Source organism: Oncorhynchus mykiss, chromosome 1 (genome assembly GCF_057628025.1).
Source record: "Oncorhynchus mykiss isolate SJ-2025 chromosome 1, ASM5762802v1, whole genome shotgun sequence".
In the NCBI taxonomy this organism is placed as follows: Eukaryota; Metazoa; Chordata; class Actinopteri; order Salmoniformes; family Salmonidae; genus Oncorhynchus; species Oncorhynchus mykiss.
In genome coordinates this window covers 80,057,863-80,078,361 of record NC_143022.1, presented here as the reverse complement: position 1 = coordinate 80,078,361, position 20,499 = coordinate 80,057,863, and the positions used below count along the sequence as shown (strand labels likewise).

General features: G+C 43.5%; 1 protein-coding gene across 1 annotated transcript in view; it reads right to left on the bottom strand.

Moving 5' to 3' along the window:
- Positions 1–19,898, bottom strand: part of fmn2a (formin 2a) — a 55,736-nt gene extending 35,838 nt beyond the window's left edge. Inside the window, exons 1-6 of the mRNA XM_090241334.1 lie at positions 19,639–19,898; positions 16,023–18,036; positions 12,465–12,637; positions 9,713–9,829; positions 7,336–8,132; positions 6,026–6,170 (exon numbers count right to left, since the gene is read on the bottom strand). Of these exons, the coding sequence (XP_090097460.1) occupies positions 6,026–6,170; positions 7,336–8,132; positions 9,713–9,829; positions 12,465–12,637; positions 16,023–18,036; positions 19,639–19,806 (3,414 nt within the window). The 5' untranslated portion in view covers positions 19,807–19,898. The remainder of the gene's footprint in view (positions 1–6,025; positions 6,171–7,335; positions 8,133–9,712; positions 9,830–12,464; positions 12,638–16,022; positions 18,037–19,638) is intronic.
- Positions 19,899–20,499: the final 601 nt, after the last annotated feature.

The following is a 20,499-nucleotide window of genomic DNA, read 5'->3' as shown; positions in this document are numbered from 1 at the left end:
GAAAGTTCTCCTGCAGCAAGGCCATCAAATTAAGATCCCACATCTGTACAAGAAATATCCATCATCATCACTATATTTTACTATATGCCACTATATTGTGGCAAGTAAATCATACCTACATTTACAACTGCTGATCAAGTTGAAATACAGTGCCTTGCAAAAGTATTCACCCCCCTTGGCGTTTTTCCTATTTCGTTGCATTACAACCTGTAATTTAAATTGATTTTTATTTCCATTTCATGTAATGGACATACACAAAAAAGTCCAAATTGGTGAAGTGAAATAAAAAAAATAACTTGTTTCAATTATTATTATTTTTTTTAAACTCCGGAAAAGTGGTGAGTGCATATGTATTCACCCCCTTTGCTATGAAGCCCCTAAATAAGATCTGGTGCAACCAATTACCTTCAGAAGTCACATAATTAATTAAATAAAGTCCACCTGTGTGCAATCTAAGTGTCACATGATCTCAGTATAGAGTGGGGCAAAAACGTATTTAGTCAGCCACCAATTGTGCAAGTTCTCCCACTTAAAAAGATGAGAGAGGCCTGTAATTTTCATCATAGGTACACAAACTATGACAGACAAAATGAAAAAAAAAATCCAGAAAATCACATTGTAGGATTTCTAATGAATTTATTAGCAAATTATGGTGGAAAATAAGTATTTGGTCACCTACAAACAAGCAAGAGTTCTGGCTCTCACAGACCTGTAACTTCTTCTTTAAGAGGCTCCTCTGTCCTCCATTTGTTACCTGTATTAATGGAACCTGTTTGAACTTGTTATCAGTATAAAAGACACCTGTCCACAACCTCAAACAGTCACACTCCAAACTCCACTATGGCCAAGACCAAAGAGATGTCAAAGGACACCAGAAATAAAATTGTAGACCTGCACCAGGCTGGGAAGACTGAATCTGCAATAGGTAAGCAGCTTGGTTTGAAGAAATCATCTGTGGGAGCAATTATTAGGAAATGGAAGACATACAAGACCACTGATAATCTCCCTCGATCTGGGGCTCCACGCAAGATCTCATCCCGTGGGGTCAAAATGATCACAAGAACGGTGAGCAAAAATCCCAGAACCACACGGGGGGACCTAGTGAATGACCTGCAGAGAGCTGGGACCAAAGTAACAAAGCCTACCATCAGTAACACACTACGCCGCCAGGGACTCAAATCCTGCAGTGCCAGACGTGTCCCCCTGCTTAAGCCAGTACATGTCCAGGCCCATCTGAAGTGTTCTAGAGAGCATTTGGATGATCCAGAAGAAGATTGGGAGAATGTCATATGGTCAGATGAAACTAAAATATAACTTTTTGGTAAAAACTGTGATTTTCTGGATTTTTTTTCTCATTTTGTCTGTCATAGTTGAAGTGTACCTATGATGAACATTACAGGCCTCTCTCATCTTTTTAAGTGGGAGAACTTGCACAATTGCTGGCTGACTAAATACTTTTTTTTGCCCCACTGTATATACACCTGTTCTGAAAGACCCCAGAGTCTGCAACACCACTAAGCAAGGGGCACCACCAAGCAAGCGGCACTATGAAGACCAAGGAGCTCTCCAAACAGGTCAGGGACAAAGTTGTGGAGAAATACAGCTCAGGGTTGGGTGATAATAAAATATCCCATGGAGCACCCATTAAATCCATTATTAAAAATGGAAAGAATATGGCACCACAACAAACCTGCCAAGAGAGGGCCACCCACCAAAACTCACAGACCAGGCAAGGGGGGCATTAATCAGATGGGCAACAAAGAGACAAAAGATAAGCTGCAAAGCTCCACAGCGGAGATTGGAGTATCTGTCCATAGGACCATTTTAAGCTGTGCACTCCACATTGAGAATCTGTGGTATGACTTAAAGATTGCTGTACACCAGCGGAACCCATCCAACTTGAAGGAGCTGGAGCAGTTTTGCCTTGAAGAATTGCCAAAAAATCCCAAATCCTTGGCAAGATGTGCCAAGCTTATAGAGACATACCCCAAGAGACTTGCAGCTGTAATTGCTGCAAAAGGTGTCTCTACAAAGTATTGACTTTGGGAGGTGAATAGTTATGCACGCTCTAGTTTTCAGTTTTTTTCTCTTATTTTTCTCTTATTTCTTGTTTGTTTCACAATAAAACATATTTTATGCATCTTCAAAGTGGTAGGCATGTTGTGTAAATCAAATAATACAAACCCCCCCAAAAATCTATTTTAATTTCAGGTTGTAAGGCAACAAAATAGGAAATATGCCAAGGGGGGTGAATACTTTTGCAAGCCACTGTATATGGATAAACCAACAGCCAACAGCCTTGGTGAAACCATGGAATGTATCATGTACGGTTCACAGTAGAGTAGACCAGTGGAGGCTGCTGAAGGGAAGACGGCTCATAATAATGGCCAGAACGGAGAAAATGGAATGGCATCAAACCATGTGTTTGATGTATTTGATACCATTCCACTGATTCTGCTCCAGTCATTACCACAAGCCTGTCCTCCCCAATTAAGGTGCCACCAGCCTCCTGTGGTGTAGCCACTCCAGGTGACCACAGTCAGACTGAGAAAGCAGCGTGGCTTCTGGGTAATAAAGTGGTGTGGGGAGGGTAGCTAGTAAACCCCAGACTCAAACAGACCAATTTCATGTGCTCCAGATCACACAAACCACAACATAGAACATGGACACAGTTACATCACTGCCCTCCTGCCTCCAACACACTGTAGACGTCATAGAATTTTCATTTTCATTTTCAATGATAAAAGTAGTAATATATCAGTTGGCCAAGCTCCTATTGCAGGTGCATAATGGTGGTATTACACTGCAGTATAATATTGTCTGATGTGTTCATAGTGATGATCATTCTACCACATTGGTTATCCTTTTTGAAGATAATTCTACCACATTTGATTTCCTTTTGACAGGATCTACAGAATAACTATTCTCCTGCAGTATATCATAACTAGTTTATCATAAACTGTTTATTAATGTACAGTTCATTATCCATTCAAAATGTTTTCCTGATGGGAACATGGTTTCAATGAAAATATTACATACAAACCATGTGCAGAAATTGAATCCTAGGTTTTAAAAGATCTTTAATTCCCGTCAATCACCGTTTGATGTTTTATTTGTGTCTCCTCCCTGTCATGAGTCAATCATTCCAGTAATACTGTGTTTTCAATGTTGGCCTACACATATTTCTACGAAACCCACAAAGCCCTGCATCACATGCCAGAAATAAACCCTGAGGGAAAATTTGTTCTTCATTAGACCATAAAAGAGAATAAATTATCACAAAACAACATTTGTTGATGTGGAAAAAGTACTCAGAGGCAGAAGAGAAACGCAGACGTCTGTTAATGTAACTAAAACTAAAGGCCTGAGTACAGTATTCTTTCTCTACAGTTTCCCATTTAACATTGAATATAACAAAGTGGGCTAGTACAATGTGAAGTAGCCAGTCCACCGAAGACACAAATCCAGTCATAACAAAGACAGAAGGTGTGAGAGGGAAGAAAGATGATAGATGATAATAACAAGGTATATCCAAATATCTAACACTTTCGACATAACGCATAAAAAATGCTTTGCAAACACTATTCCATTATTACTTTAAAAAAGGTATTATTCATATCCAAGTGATGAATGAATGTTGTATGGTCGGTAGGTTGATTGAATCCAGACATAATGAGGTCTGACTGAGAGTGAGTTTAAAAAGTGACTCAGCCTAGCTTTCTGCTCTTCATCAATCATCAAGTCTGCCTGTACTGAATACACAGAGGAAGTCCCTCTCACACAAGAGGGAAGAGCACACGAAAGGCTCTGTCCCAATACTCTACTAAACCCTATTTTTTTTATCCTAATTTCCCCTGTGACCACTTAGAGCGGAAGTGCTTGGCTAGCTAGTTCTCCACCATGGTACTTAAATCCATCAGATCAGTGGCTGTGACAGAAAAGTACAGTAAAAAGTTTGAAAGGGAAGCTATGCTAGACTATTGGATCTGAGCCACGGAGCAGCGGTCTCAGGGGAGGAATCACAGGACAGACGAGGCTGCCACAGTGTCTCCCAGTCATCAGTGTGGGTTTGCGAACCACACGCCACACACTGGCTCCGAGTTTCGCTGGGCCTGGAATCCAGGGGCAGCCAGACCTCACACCACATAATCAGTCTCTGGCTACATCACTTCCTCATGTCATTTACAGGCAGGGGATTAATGTGACGGAGAGAAGTGCAGGAAGAGACAGAGATGGGACCAAAGAGCATCACGGGGAGGAAGAGACAGGGATGGGACCAAAGAGCATCACGGGGAGGAAGAGACAGAGATGGAACCAAAAGAGAGTCAAGGGCAGGAAGAGACAGGGATGGAACCAAAGAGAGTCAAGGGCAGGAAGAGACAGGGATGGGACCAAAGAGAGTCAAGGGCAGGAAGAGACAGGGATGGGACCAAAGAGAGTCAAGGGCAGGAAGAGACAGAGATGGAACCAAAGAGAGTCAAGGGCAGGAAGAGACAGGGATGGGACCAAAGAGAGTCAAGGGCAGGAAGATAAATAGATGGAACCAAAGAGCGCCAAGGGCAGGAAGAGAAAGAGATGGGACCAAAGAGCGTCAAGGGCAGGAAGAGAAAGAGATGGGACCAAAGAGCGTCAAGGGCAGGAAGAGAAAGAGATGGGACCAAAGAGAGTCAAGGGCAGGAAGAGACAGGGATGGGACCAAAGAGCATCACGGGGAGGAAGAGACAGAGATGGAACCAAAGAGAGTCAAGGGCAGGAAGAGACAAGGATGGGACCAAAGAGAGTCAAGGGCAGGAAGAGACAGGGATGGGACCAAAGAGCATCACGGGGAGGAAGAGACAGAGATGGAACCAAAGAGAGTCAAGGGCAGGAAGAGACAGGGATGGAACCAAAGAGAGTCAAGGGCAGGAAGAGACAGGGATGGGACCAAAGAGCGTCAAGGGCAGGAAGAGACAGAGATGGAACCAAAGAGAGTCAAGGGCAGGAAGAGACAGGGATGGGACCAAAGAGCGTCATGGGCAGGAAGAGAAAGAGATGGGACCAAAGAGCGCCAAGGGCAGGAATAGAAAGAGATGGGACCAAAGAGCGCCAAGGGCAGGAATAGAAAGAGATGGGACCAAAGAGCGTCAAGGGCAGGAAGAGACAGAGATGGGACCAAAGAACGTCAAGGGCAGGAAGAGACAGGGATGGGACCAAAGAGAGTCAAGGGCAGGAAGAGACAGGGAGAAGTGCAGGAAGAGACAGAGATGGAACCAAAGAGAGTCAAGGGCAGGAAGAGACAGTGATGGGACCAAAGAGCGTCAAGGGCAGGAAGAGACAGAGATGGAACCAAAGAGAGTCAAGGGCAGGAAGAGACAGGGATGGGACCAAAGAGCGTCATGGGCAGGAAGAGAAAGAGATGGGACCAAAGAGCGCCAAGGGCAGGAATAGAAAGAGATGGGACCAAAGAGCGCCAAGGGCAGGAATAGAAAGAGATGGGACCAAAGAGCGTCAAGGGCAGGAAGAGACAGAGATGGGACCAAAGAACGTCAAGGGCAGGAAGAGACAGGGATGGGACCAAAGAGCGTCAAGGGCAGGAAGAGACAGGGATGGGACCAAAGAGCGTCAAGGGCAGGAAGAGACAGGGATGGGACCAAAGAGCGTTAAGGGCAAGAAGAGAAAGAGATGGGACCAAAGAGCGTCAAGGGCAGGAAGAGAAAGAGATGGGACCAAAGAGCGCCAAGGGCAGGAAGAGAAAGAGATGGGACCAAAGAGCGCCAAGGGCAGGAAGAGAAAGAGATGGGACCAAAGAGCGTCAAGGGCAGGAAGAGAAAGAGATGGGACCAAAGAGCGTCAAGGGCAGGAAGAGAAAGAGATGGGACCAAAGAGCATCAAGGGCAGGAAGAGAAAGAGATGGGACCAAAGAGCGTCAAGGGCAGGAAGAGAAAGAGATGGGACCAAAGAGCGTCAAGGGGAGGAAGAGACAGAGATGGCGCCAAAGAGAGGCAAGGGCAGACAGGCAGACACAAGCTCATACAATGTACAGTACCTGTTTGGCCTTGGACTTGGTGATGGTGTCTGATATCGGCTTTTTTTTCTCCTTCACAGCACTTTTGGAAAATAAGTTGACAAACTCATCAAAATCCACTGACGGTTCCTCGATCTTCTCCCAAACCAGAGAACCACTCGCATCCCTCAGGTAGAAGAGAGAAAGATCTGCATTACATCACTTTCATTTCATCTTTATCCTGGTGATGTATACCTCAAACCTACAACTGAAAATGTTTGGCATGTTATGCTTTACCGAGCCCCAGAAAGCAGGAAGACCAGCACTATTGCACCTCTTCAGACAACTGTACAGTACATTACATTTCCAATAACTATAAATAAAAACACCACTATGTATCATGCCCACTGATTATCATAAGATGGACTTATTTACACTTCACAGTACAATTTGAAGGCTATTATAAGACTAATTTACGTGTGTGGAGTCTGACCAAGTGCATCAGTACCAAACCGCCAATGTTAGGGAGAAGTGAACATACATGTAGTTTAACTAGAAATGTATCTTCATTTGGCAGTAGCTTGGTGGTAGTTGAACTAAATTCAAATCTAGGTAGTGTTTTCAGTAGTTAATAACGTTTTGGCCATGTAGTGGTGTAGTTAACTACTGAAACTACACACTACTTTTATTGCAAAAAGAAAAGAAAATATTTGTGAAGTAGGGAAGAATTTCCTTTGTTTTTCGGCATCAGACCTACGTAAATCACAGTTGAAACATAGTTTTTGTGTTTAATAGGCTAAATGACACATTCTGTTAACACCTGACCCCAGAGTGATCTGTTTTTGCAATTTGTAGTCTATGACATTTCAGATTTAGATATGACAATTTTTCACGAAGTAGCTTGGATGTAATGAACTACTTTTTCGAATTAGTTTTAGTTCAGGAAACTATATTTTTCTTAAGGTAGCTTTAGTGTAGCTTAACTTCTTCCAGTGTTGGTAGTTTGGGAAACTATGATTTCAGAGAAGCTTCCCCAACACTGCAAAGCACATCTCAACATCTGTTTCAACTCAAACAACATCTCACCAAACTCTTTCCCCACATCTTTCTCAGATTTTAGACTGGGTTACCATCTGTGTAGCATTGGTTTACAAGGCTGATCTTTATCTTCAGTAGAAAACCCATTCTATAGCCTCCATGAATGTCAATGATCTATCTCTATCTTTTGCATACGTTCTCTTTCATGCGTTATGTTTATGGATATCTCATATACTGTAGTTAAACAGGAAGCTTTGGATAAACATACTGTATATGTATGAACAGTCATTGGACTAAAGTGGACTAGTAATTACTTTTTAGCATGCAGCTGGATCCTGGTCCAGTAGAGAGGCTTCATGGGCTTGGGGGGCTCAATGGGTGCCTTCTGAGGGCCAGCCTCCTGGGCCATGGGGGCCATGAATCCACCGGGAGGGGGAGGAGGGCCAAATCCTGGGGGAGGTGGAGGTCCACCGCCGGGGGGTGGGGGCGGAGGAGGGGGGCCAATACCTGGTGGCGGGGGTGGAGGTGGAGGTCCAAAGCCTGGCAGGGGAGGGGGTGGAGGTGGGGGACAGGATCCGCCCATACCTGGTAAAGGAGGAGGAGGGGGTGGAGGAGGAGGACCATCCCCACCAGGGAGAGGGGGTGGGGGTGGTGGGGGCCCTCCAGAGAGCTGAGGTAGAGGAGGAAGGGGAGGAGGAGGAGGGGGTATACCTGGGGTGGGAGAAGGTGGGGGCTGGGTACCACTCTGCTGCTGCTGTTGGCAGGTACAGACAAACTCAGGTTTGTGGAGGGAGGAGGAGGAGATTGCTGGGAGAGAGGCTGAGGAGGGGATTGACCCTCCCCTGAAAGGCACTTCAAATCTAAAGGCCTCCTCCAAAGGGGATGTCTGTACGGAAACCTCGATCCTCTTCTTTCCTGCGAGGCTGATACCCCCCAAGGCCACAGTATTGTCCCCATCTCCACTCTTCTTTGAGTCGATCTCCATCTCCAGAGATGCATGCTGGATTTCCAGTGCTGCCATCTTTATCCTCAAGTCATTAATGGTCTTCTCCAGCCCTGGAATATCACTGCCATTGTCTTCTTGTGACAGATTCCTGGACTTTGACGAAATCTGTCACAAAAAAGGATTTCAGACCACCTTTCAAGCAGAAGCAATAAAATACAGTACGTTGTGCATTTGAATATTACATAAAGGGATGTTTGAAGCCCTTTTTGATGGATGTAAACAGTCAAGCCATTAACACTTTCCAAGGAATGTGCTTTTTAAGTTGACTATTTATTATACCTTTATTTTATCAGGGAGTCATACCGAGACCATTACCCACATCCAAATACAACATGCAAGCAGAAAGAAAAAAACTGTCATAAAAAACTAACACATTCGTCAACTTTCCGAATTGCCCTAGAGGTACCAGAACATCACATTTAAGAACATTTTGAAGACTGTTGCACAAATAAAGTGCAACAAAACTAAAAGCTGATTTACCTAACGCAGTAGAGACCAAAGTAATGTCCAGAGTTAGCCATCCCTGAGAGCGGGTGTGGTAACTCGTATGTCTAAAGTTTAGTAAAGATGTTAGGTACCGTGGGACTTTTTGTAAAAGGGCTTAATAAATGAAAACATAGCGATGTATCAACATACAGTATGTGACATCAAAGAGAGCCAACCAACTTTCTGGTAGATAAAGCAGTGATGAGTGCTAAAACTGTCTCCCTTAATAAAGCACAGTGGGCTATGATCAACTGTATCTAATGGCTTTAATGAAGTGGCAGCTGGGTTCATATTGATGATGTCACCATAGTCTAGGACTGACAGGAACATTGACTAAATAATCTGCTTTCTACTATTTAACGAGAGGTAGGACTTATTTCTATAGAAGAAGCCCATTTTACAAAAAAATACATGCTTACAAAAAAGCTATATTTTTAACAATTCCTCAGACTTCAAACCTAGTAGATGCCACAACCTGAGTGAATAAGGGTAAACAAACACCCACAACTGAGGGTGTTTGGTTCCAGGGTTATAGGTCAGGGTAAAGTGAGGGTCAGGGTCATGGTCAGGGTCAGGTCAGGGAAGACCACATGTCTAGACTCCAGGCTTCCAGCACCTGGGTAGTTAGAACATTGATGGGGAGACTTCAAAGACTTGACCCACGAGATGATCAAAGTCTCCATGATCTTCAAAGAGGCCATGTGTAGAGTGCAGAGACCAGAGTTAGATGCACATCACAACACCCATGTCTATGCATACTACAGTTCGTGTTGACTTTACAGTTCGAGTCTTTCTGAGTGACGTTCAGGAGACCATTACAAGGTTAGGAGCTTGACAGGATATGAAGTTAACCTGCTTCTGACAATGACCTATGAAAGTTATCGTAAGAATTCAAGCCAAGCCTGACCTCTGTTGGAAGAGCAGGAGTAATATCCTCATGCGCTGTCATTGTACAAAATATACAAAATATAACCACAAGAGGACAGTATTGTAACAAAACATGTCTGGGCATTCATTCACTTCCAGTTGTAATAGCAAACAGAAGATTACAAAGATCTGTTGTCCTCCTGAGGCACACAGTCATCGGTTGAAGTTGACGCAACATTTTCAATGTCACACTATTTGAATAAATGTTCTCCTCTGGATCTCATCTGCTTGGTGTGGTACACTACATAAAACACACAGTGCTGAAAACATACCTGAGCTGGTTGTGGAGGGGGCCACAGGTCCTGGATGCGGCCTGGGGTACGGCCTTCATGGGGTTCCCAGAGGTGGGAGGGCAGGCCGAAGGTGGCCCACGTATACAGCTGGTCCTCCTGGGGGAGGGAAAACAAACAATGATCATGTTAGTATGTCATTTTACAGAATTTTATTCACATGATATATTAACACCATATAATAACCAGTCGAATTTAACTGGGACATTAGACCTACATCATTTTCAGTTAATTTTTTATTTTTTGCACTGCCCTGTTTTGGCATTTACGCATTTACGGCATTTATACACACAAATAAAGGCCAAAACGGGGAAGTGCAAAAAAAAGGCAGACAGCTATTTAACATACAGACAGAGAAACAGGAACTCCCTTCATATTTAATCACATTTTACTCCAAGGAATAAATCAATAAAGCAACCTATGTAAAGCCCTCTGTTGATTCAGAGGACATCAACCAACATTGGCTAAACAGAGAGGGCTTTCACTGTACTAATCGAACCAATAAAAACGTCCACTTTTCCTAAGTGATCTAAGGTACAGTGTTTGCTTAGCACAAGACTCCCTATTGTACAGTGGAACATGTAGAACATTGCGAGAAGCTAAAAGAAAGCCAATCTCATTCATCTGAGATATGAAAACTCAGCTTGTTACCGTGTATATTCCATTAGTTCAGCTTAATGCATGAGAGCTTATTACTTATCAACTGAGCACATTTTCTTCCTGGGAAATGGCTGTGAATGATTCCATTGCAGCAAGCAGTTTCAGCACGGCACGGTAATATGATATTGAATACATGCAATTGGGCAATTCTAAGGGCCCAATTTAGTCTGAATCTAAATATATTGTAAATCAATCGGATAATTTACAGACCTCTACATAATAGCTATCCATCTATGTAAGAATATCAAGCCATTCCAACACTGTGCATGTCAAGTGTGTGTGTTTGTGTGTACTGTATGCATGTGTATGAGTGGGTGTCTACACTTTACGTAGCACATATTCATTCTGTTCCAGTCTGTGAGCTTGCCTGGGGCGTTGTTTTCTCTGTGAAGTCAATGCCAGAACAAAACCTTAACCAGAACTCCAGTTTGAACTGGAGACAGAATCACAACTACAGTACAGACAGAGACAAAAACATGGTCAGAACCTGTCATAGCCCCCTACTCTATCACATCAACAATATTTTCCCCATAGAGACAATGCTGATTCATTATAGTGGCACTATAGTGAGTGATTAGATCTCAGGGAATCAAAAAAGGCTGTCTACTTTTACAGGGGAGAGGACAGTGAGGACAGAGAGAGAGAGGGAGGGAGGAAGAGAGAGAGACAGGAATGAGAGTGGAGTTGAAAGAGTGTGAGAGAGAGATAGGAATGAGAGTGGAGTTGAAAGAGAGAGAAAGAGTGTGAGAGAGAGATAGGAATGAGAGTGAAGATGAAAGAGACAGAGTGAGAGAGAGAGAGAGAGAGAGAGAGAGGAATGAGAGTGAATATGAAAGAGTAGCATTACAAAAATGGAAGAGAGGAAAATAAAACAGGGCAAGAGATTGAGTGAGAGAGAGAAAAAAGGGTGAGGGAGGACAGCGGGTGAGGGAGGAGAGCAGGTGAGGGAGGAGAGCAGCGTTGTCAATAGACACGGTTAGAGGTTGACTCTGGTCAAGCTGAATAATGCAGGGTTGCGGGTCCAACCCCAGGTAGAGACAGTGAAAGTGGATGACATGCGCGAACCAACCCAGCCACAGTGAGCCTTCTCAAGAGCAGCCTGAGCCCTGGGCACGTGGGGCTCTTATGCAACGCAGTCAGCAGATGGTCTACGCATGCAGATGTATGTGTGTCACAGAGTGACTGTTTGTAAGGCATGCGTGTGTGTGCGCATACTGTATTTATATGTGATTTTGTGTGCATGTTATGACTGAGTGTTTGTGACAGTGTGTTTATGTGTGTGAGTGTATCTAAGGGGGAGGTGCACAGCGCAGCCAGAGACAAATGCTCATCTGTTCAGACACAAATCTGCTTTGGTGGCTGAGCAAAAGAAAAGCAGCTCTGATCACATGGCACATCAAGAAAGGAAACATGACAACCCATTGCCTCACAACACAATGTTCAGTCCCTATGGAGATACTGCAACAGGAAGCCCCCCCCCCCCCCCCCCCCCCCCCCCCACACACACACACACTCACACACACACACACACACACACACACACACACACACGATTGCATGTACACACGCAATATCATTTTTTTCTAGTTATGAAAAATTACTAAGCCGTGAAATCTATATTTAAATCCTCAGACTAAGAACCTTACAGCTGAGTGGATTCAGCTGCAAGGGGCATGTGATAAAAATGGCACTGACAGCGCGCTCAACGAACTTTACTTGGAAAATTATAACCACACAAACATGAGATTACGTCCGAGTGAAGCGTTACTGGGAAAAGGATTTAAACATTTATGAAATCAGTTTCATATGTTTAGGCTGACCATGAGAACTGTTGTCAACATGAGGAAACGCTCAAATATAAAAACATCCAGATATGGAGATAGAGTATAGAGAGGGAGATGGTGGATATTTGATACATAATCCAGAATACATTTGTTTGAATAAATTTGTTCATAATAAACTATCCTCCAGTGAGTGATACTAGCCAGTTCAGGCGATCAGCCTTTGATCAGTGTGATATTTGTTGAAACGGCAGCAGTAAAACAATGTAAGTAAGTAAAGGGTTGGTTCTCACATTAAAGGTGACTGTGGCTGGAGTGACAATGTCTTCATGCTGCTCTCTGAAACAGTCACTGAGGGGCTGCAGCAGCCCCAGGCCCAACATACGACAACACAACCTCTCCGCCTCCTCCTCCGTCACTCCCTTCCCTTGCTGCTGCAGACATAGACGCTCCAACAGGGTGTGTCCTAAGGAAGAGAAAGAGAGAGAGCGAGAGAGAGAGAGAGAGAGAGACAGAGAGACAGAGAGGGAGACGCAGAGAGGAAGAGGGAGAGAGAGCGAGAGAGAGAGAGAGAGAGAGAGAGGGGGGGGGAGACAGCAACAGAGACATAGAGACAGAGACAGTGACAGAGAAAGAAAGAAAGAAAGAAAGAAAGAGAGAGACAAAGAAAGAAAGAAAGAAAGAAAGAAAGAAAGAAAGAAAGAAAGAAAGAAAGAAAGAAAAAAGAAAGAAAGAAAGAAAGAAAGAAAGAAAGAAAGAAAGAAAGAAAGAAAGAAAGAAAGAAAGAGAGAGAGAGACATTCATAAAATAGATCTGGGGAAGACACACCGTTATGAAGAAACAGATACTGCAGAGGATATTGATGCGACAGCAGAGGGATTTTTGTAATTGATTGAGATACACACAGATGTAAAATGAAGAGAGAAACATTTAACGTTCAAAGATCTACAGATAGAGAGTGAGATAGTAGATCACAGATTCAGACAAGATAATTAACACCTACATCTACATGTGCAAGCAGCTTCAATAATTGACTCATACGAGTGCAAGCAGTTTCGATAATTGGCACCTACAAGTGCAAGCAGTTTCAAACTTCTAATCTACATCATTATAGAAAATGCTGGAGCAAAAGCGTATATGGCTTATATTAGTTATCACTAAGTAGCTAACGTATCACTGTATAATGTTTGTTTTTATAAACTGGGTGGTTCGAGCCCTGAATGTATCTTGGGGGTTTGTTGTATATGGCCAATAGACCACGGCTATGGGCTGTATCCAGGAATTCTGCTCTGTGTTGTGGCTAAGAAGAGCCCTTAACCATGGTATATTGGCCATATATCCCACCCCCTTATGTTGCAAACACAATTAGAACAGTAAAAATACATGTTTTGTCATACTCGTGGTACATGGTCTCATATGCCACAGCTTTCAGCCAATCAGCATTCAGGGCTTGAACCACCCAGTTTTTAAAAACAAACATTATACATTGATACGTTAGCTAGATGTAGTACTGCAAAACAGTATTGTGTTACTACTATAATTTTATATATACTGTGTTTTCAACTTCTCTGTGCAACATCTATTGGTCCTGAGGTGGCCAAAAGAGGGCACCTTCTTAGAAATCACATGATGGAAGATGCTTTCTGCAAATGCCATGGCTTAACCTTCACATTAACAGCTGGCATTTAAACAGTACTCTAGGCTACCATCAAAATAACAATATTTATCAGAACCATCCTGGTCATTGAGTCATAGGAGGTGGGGAGGAATAATCCTACCACATTGCTCAGCTGTGTATGTTACGAAAGGGATGGCCTAGACAGAGCAAGGGAAGGCCTGGTTTTCTAATCCAGAGAGGTCACAAGTCATGGCAATGTGACCAGAGGAGCTTTGGTGGGGAGACGTAGGCCTACTCCTCTACTGATCCATGTTCTACTGGCAGGAGATTCAATTAAAACAGTCAAACTAATCATCTATAATGCTATTATATGCGTGTTATGACTTGAATTAGCTAGAACACGTGAGCCAACTGCAACTAATGACTAATAGCTAATAGCAAAGAAAGGTCAATTACTTAGGACTAATAGCAAAGAAAGGTCAATTACTTAGGACTAATAGCAAAGAAAGGTCAATTACTTAGGACTAATAGCAAAGAAAGGTCAATTACTTAGGACTAATAGCAAAGAAAGGTCAATTACTTAGGACTAATAGCAAAGAAAAGTCAATTACTTAGGACTAATAGCAAAGAAAGGTCAATTACTTAGGACTAATAGCAAAGAAAGGTCAATTACTTAGGACTAATAGCAAAGAAAGGTCAATTACTTAGGACTAATAGCAAAGAAAGGTCAATTACTTAGGACTAATAGCAAAGAAAGGTCAATTACTTAGGACTAATAGCAAAGAAAGGTCAATTACTTAGGACTAATAGCAAAGAAAGGTCAATTACTTAGGACTAATAGCAAAGAAAGGTCAATTACTTAGGACTAATAGCAAAGAAAGGTCAATTACTTAGGACTAATAGCAAAGAAAGGTCAATTACTTAGGACTAATAGCAAAGAAAGGTCAATTACTTAGGACTAATAGCAAAGAAAGGTCAATTACTTAGGACTAATAGCAGAAATCTAAATTAACGCCGCACGACGCTGCAAAGTAGTTTTTTTCAACGTTGTGATACAAAACTTCTTCTTGTCCTTGCAATGGATGTTTTTTAGATTATGATCAGGTAAGGATAGTTCAAAGCTATTTTAGGCTTATCTAAGCAGTGTGATTAAAGAACATGAAGAAATCAAAATGTTTGTTAAAATGCGACGTTGCTCTCTGTTCAAGAGCCAACCCTCTTTTAGATACACAGACAGTATGATGATGAACAACCTTATCCAAAGAAACTGTATTTTTGTTTCCTTTAAAGTGTGACAAAGATGAACACAAACAACAACAGCACCAGCAAAGAATCTCCTTCCCCTCAGTGTAAAGGCTAGTGACCCCTGTCCCTATTGATATTCTCTAAAACAGATCCATGTCACATGACTGAGTGCTCCAATAGCTGAGGCAAACCAGGGCCAGACTGGATAACAAGATGGTCTGGTTGATAAAATGATAAACTGATAATTAAGTTTGACAGCTCAATCCTGGGCAAGACAGCAACCTACCACTGTATCAAGGAATGATCTGAATATCTAGCTACAGTTCAGCTGTGCAAATGTGAAGAGGTTCAATCAAATTTGATTTATCACAGACTTTACCGTGAAATGCTTACTTATGAGCCCTTTCCCAACAATGCAGTGTTAAAAAGTAATACAAACATTCTGTGAGTGTGGGTGTGTGTAGCCCTCTCAGACAGTTAGGCAAAGAACGGCATTGCCATGGGTGAGTGATAATTTTCACAATCAGCACTGCTGCGGGAACAGAGAGCTGAAACAGCTGAGCCCCAGACCATCAGCCTTCTGTAGTCTAATAATTCTGAGGAGGATATCCATGTCAACATATTGCTCCATAAGGTACAGCACAGTATGTTCTTACAGGGGTTGATATTCAAATTCAATATAACAGTATAATTACAGAAATACATTTATATCTATTGGTCCTATATTTATAAATACACAATGGTTATTGTAATTTTACATGATGATAATTATCATTACACACTCACATTACACACATTATCATTACACACTCACATAATCCCTGTTTGGCAAAAAGGCTCAAAGCCCAAAATGATGGCTTACTACAACCAGCCTTCCATGGATTCCCAGCCATAATAGGCCTAAATTATTATCTAACCAACATATTTACCCCATTTATGCCAATGTTACCCTGTAACTCATTTAGCACCTCTATGCTCAATCACTTACCAGAGAAGACATCTTGATTTGGCCCTGTGGTGGTGTTCTGGACACCTGAGCGGCGTAGTCTGGTGCCTAGGGTCAGACTAGCCCCTGGGATGCCTCTCTCTGACCCCCCATGCTCCTGGAGGTCAGCGGCATCCTCATGCCTTGCTCTGAGGCCTTCCAGATCCTTGGTCCAGTCTGCAGAATGACTGAGAGGCCCGGCGATACTGCAGGACCTTTGCCTGGTGGTCCTCCACAGCTGGGCCTTGTGGCCCCCATACCCTGCCCCAGAGCCTGGCCCCATCCTACGGGGGATAAGGGGGCTTTGGCTGGGGGAGCCTATGGGGGATGTCAACTGCCTGGTGGTGGTCTTCACGTAGGAAGGGTGGATGGGAGGATAGGGCTTGACAGTGGAGGTAGTGGAGGACGTCCTTCTGGAAAGGGCTCTTTTAGAACTGTCAGCCGTCAGCAGAGAGACAGAATAGCTACTCTTCCTCCTGCTCATAGACCGGAAGTCTCTCCCCCTGTCCCCCTCCTCCCTCTCCACAGTCAGGTCCATGTTACTGACACTTCTGGGTGACCCTGAGGTCGATCCCAACCTGATGCACCTGACCCCCTCGATGGTGCTACCCCCCTCATCAAAGCTCTGGCTCTGAGTCAGCTGGGAGGTCACCACCGGACTCTCCAGGTCGTCCTGGGGCTCCTCGGCGCTCTCATAGGATGTGGTGGTGGCGGTGGTGTCTGGGAAGCTGTAGGTGCTGGTGGTTTTGGGCAGGGGGCTTCCACTGCTCCTCTCGGTGTCGAAGGCAGCAGAGGAGGGGCCACTGTCACTTGGTGAACCTAAATCTGACTCCTCCCCAGATGCAACACCTCCCTCTGCCTCTGACTGTCCAAGCTCAGCACTTTGGTCTGGTCCTACAGTATCAGGAACAACAGGTGTCTCATCCACCTGTCCCTTGTCCAGGTCTGGCCCCTGAGTGCAGACTACCTCTTGTGGGTCAGTGGGGTCAGGGGCTAGGGGTTCAACATCACCATCGGAGATGGGGGAGGTGAACCCCTCAGCCAAAGGGACAGTGACCCTATCCAGGACCCCGTCAGAGGCCCCATGCTGCTCCCTAATAGCCTGCTGGATGTCCGACAGCAGATCTTCATGATCAGCCGCAGCAGAGTGGAAGCTGTAGAGGTCCCCGTCTGATCCTGAACTAATCCTCTGGCCCTCGTCCTCCGGCCCCGATGTTGTCAAGTGGCCTTGTTCTGGCTCACCATCCGACATCATTCCCAGCTCATCTGCCGAGAGGCTGCTGTTGACCCCACCAGTCTCCTCCAGCTGGGATCCCTTGCTGTCCAGGATATCCTCCTTGGACAACCCCTTCGCCTTCGACAGACTCTTCCTGAGCCGCATACTGGAAAACACAGAGCTTTTGGATTCCGATTTGGATTTCTTCTTGCCGGCATCTCCCCCTTTGGATTTCTTGCCTTTATTAGAGCACTCCGGTTCTCTGTCCTCGGCTCCCCCATCACAGGGGGTGTCTCCCCCAACCACCTTCCTCTGCTTGGCCTCCTGGTTCCCCATGTTCCTAAACAGGCGGACCCCCTTGGCGATCAGGCCATGCTGCTGGGGCTGTTTCTCATGGGTTGCTGAACTGGTTCTCCGGGAGCTCAGCACTAATCCCTGCCTGCTCGTCGGTGTCAGGAGCAGCTGTGAGGATGCTGCTGCTGAGAGGAGGCTGACAGACTCACTGTCTCCCTCCCCCTCCCTGCTCCTATCTGCTCGCTCTGCTTTGTTGCATAACGGGCTGCTGGATGAGCGACCCAGTCGAGCATGCTCAATGCGAGGCTCCTCCCCGTCCAGAGAAGGCGGAAGCGGATGGTGAGTATGATGTTGTTGTTGTTGCTGTCTGCGGAGCAGGTTAGTCACACTACTCTTCCTCCTGTCTTTAAACGCTGTGGTGAAGAAGCTCTCCTTCAGGAAAGGTACCTGGGTCTCTACAGTCTGAATGGTCTGCATCCTGACTGCAATCCTGACAAGCTGGACAGTCTAAATTAACAACAGAGAGAGTGGAAGTATTCAGTAGCCATTCAGTCAGTTTATATTGAAACATAATTCTTTACAGTAAGATCAGAGGCACTTTGTTTTCAATGGAACCTATAGGGAAGACGGAAAAAAAAATTCCAGGCAAAATTCCTATTCAAATCACGTTTTGTCATGTAATATAGTTAAACCCTAATCTATGCTTTCAAAGTGTCTGCTAATGCCATTATCATTAATCCATCATCTGGAGGAAAAATATAATATAATAATAGCTCTCTGGTTTGTGCTACAACAGCATTATAAACATTTCATATCCATTGTGGTGTTTACCCATTATAAACCTAGTATTTAACACTGCCTTGTTTTTTCTCATGTTTTATTCTCCTGGGTATTCCCTGTACTGTTACAAATATGTCAGCAGTTGTTTGCGTATGAATAGCTCTGTGTTTAGTCTGTGTTTTAGTACACTGAACAAAAATATAAACACAACATGTAAAGTGTTGGTCCCATGTTTCATGAGGTGAATTTTTCCCCCCCAGAAATGTTCCATAGCTAAAAAGCTAATTTCCTTCAAAGTTTGTACACAAATGTCCCTGTTAGTGAGTATTTCTCCTTTGCCAAAATAATCCATCCACCTGACAGGTGTGGTATATCAAGAAGTGATTAAACAGCATGATCATTACACAGGTGTACCTTGTGCTGGGGACAAAAGGCCTCTAAAATGTGCAGTTTTGTCACACAACACAATGCGACAAATGTCTCTCACGTTTTGAGGGCCGTGCAGGAATGTCGCTGAGTGCAGGAATGTTTACCAGAGCTGTAGCCAGATAATTGAATGTTAATTTCTTGACCATAAACTGCCTCCAACGTAGTTTTAGAGAATTTGGCAGAATGTCCAACCGGCCTCATGTCCAGAATGTCCAACCGGGGGGGAATTGTTGCAACAATCTAAGAAATTGTTGCATGTTGCATTTATATTTTTATTCAGTATATTACTATGACCCTGAACTAACACATCTTCCACAGTGACATCTTCAGTACTGTACAGTAGGTCCATGTAGCTAAATATTTATTTCAGGGTATTCTGTTGATTCTTATCATTTAGACACTGTAATCAATACATCTAATTCAAACAGTGATTACTTGTTGAACATTGGGTGTGGCTCATTGGTAGATCATTTCTGGAGAATGCTTGGCAAGAAACTGGCCACCACGGTACATCTATCAATGATCAGCATTTGAACTCAGATGTGCAATGCATATATGTTTACCTGAGAATAATACTTTTCAACTTTAATTATTAAAAAAAATGTATGCAACATCACTACTTTAAGATTCATTTTCTTGATTATTAATATTAATTATTATCTGTGTAGTAATAGAACAGAACGACTAGATTAGGCCTACCGTACACTGTGATACAGTATAGTCCAACCAATTAAATACTTGCCCAGTAAACTGTTTAAGCAATTTATCACTAACAACTGTCTGCACAAAAACGGAAGGCTACTGTTTATCTTCCAACATAGAACAAAATACATTATCACATTGGGCGAAAAGGAAAATCTGCTAAACGGTTTACATGAATAAGATACAAGTTATACATACCTTCAGTTCAATATATATAATAGCAGTCACTCTACACCCACAGGAGAGAAGAGAAAGTCCTTTCCTGAGCGTTTTTTCTCCAGTTTTGAGTGGAACACAATCAAATGTTTGTAATCTCCACTGGGCTGCTCCTCTTCCTCGGTCACATGAAGAAGTGGTACTTATCATCACATGTCCTGTTCCTGGTCATACTCAACTTCGCTCTGCTCCTCCTTCACAACACACAACAACATCCTGCTGTTACTAGGAACACAGCCTGCTGACAGGCAAACTCTTTCATTATGATATGATTAGCACTAATGCTAATGCCTAACACATTTTCCAATACAAACCATGTGGTCGTACCACAGTAATGCACTGAATGTATACATATAATTGTATTATAAAGGGCCCCACCAAAAAAAATTAAATGCAGCAGACATACAGTCAGTCAGCCGGTATCATATTTTAGTATAGTTTAGATGATTCTGTATCCAATATCTCTTGATGTTTTAATTGGGGTGAAACGTGTAATATACATGTACTTTTTTGTCATATAATTGCAAGGTGAGGTCAGAAAGCTGGAGTCTTTTAATCTGTACATTGGAAGTATTTCAGAGTGTTCGCTCTCTGGAACGTAATGAATAAAAACGTTTAACATGTACAGAGAATATAATATAGAATATAATAATAGAATAATAGAATCTTTCTCAGTCTGTGTGAGATAATAGTCAACGCTTACAAGTCATGCGTGCGTGTTTGTGTGAGTGTGTGTGTGAGTGAGAGTGTGTGCAGGTGTTTCTCTTACCTTGTAGGTGAGGTCCTTGACTCTGCGCTCATACTTGCAGACTCTCTTGACAGCATCCACACCTCCTCTCTGCT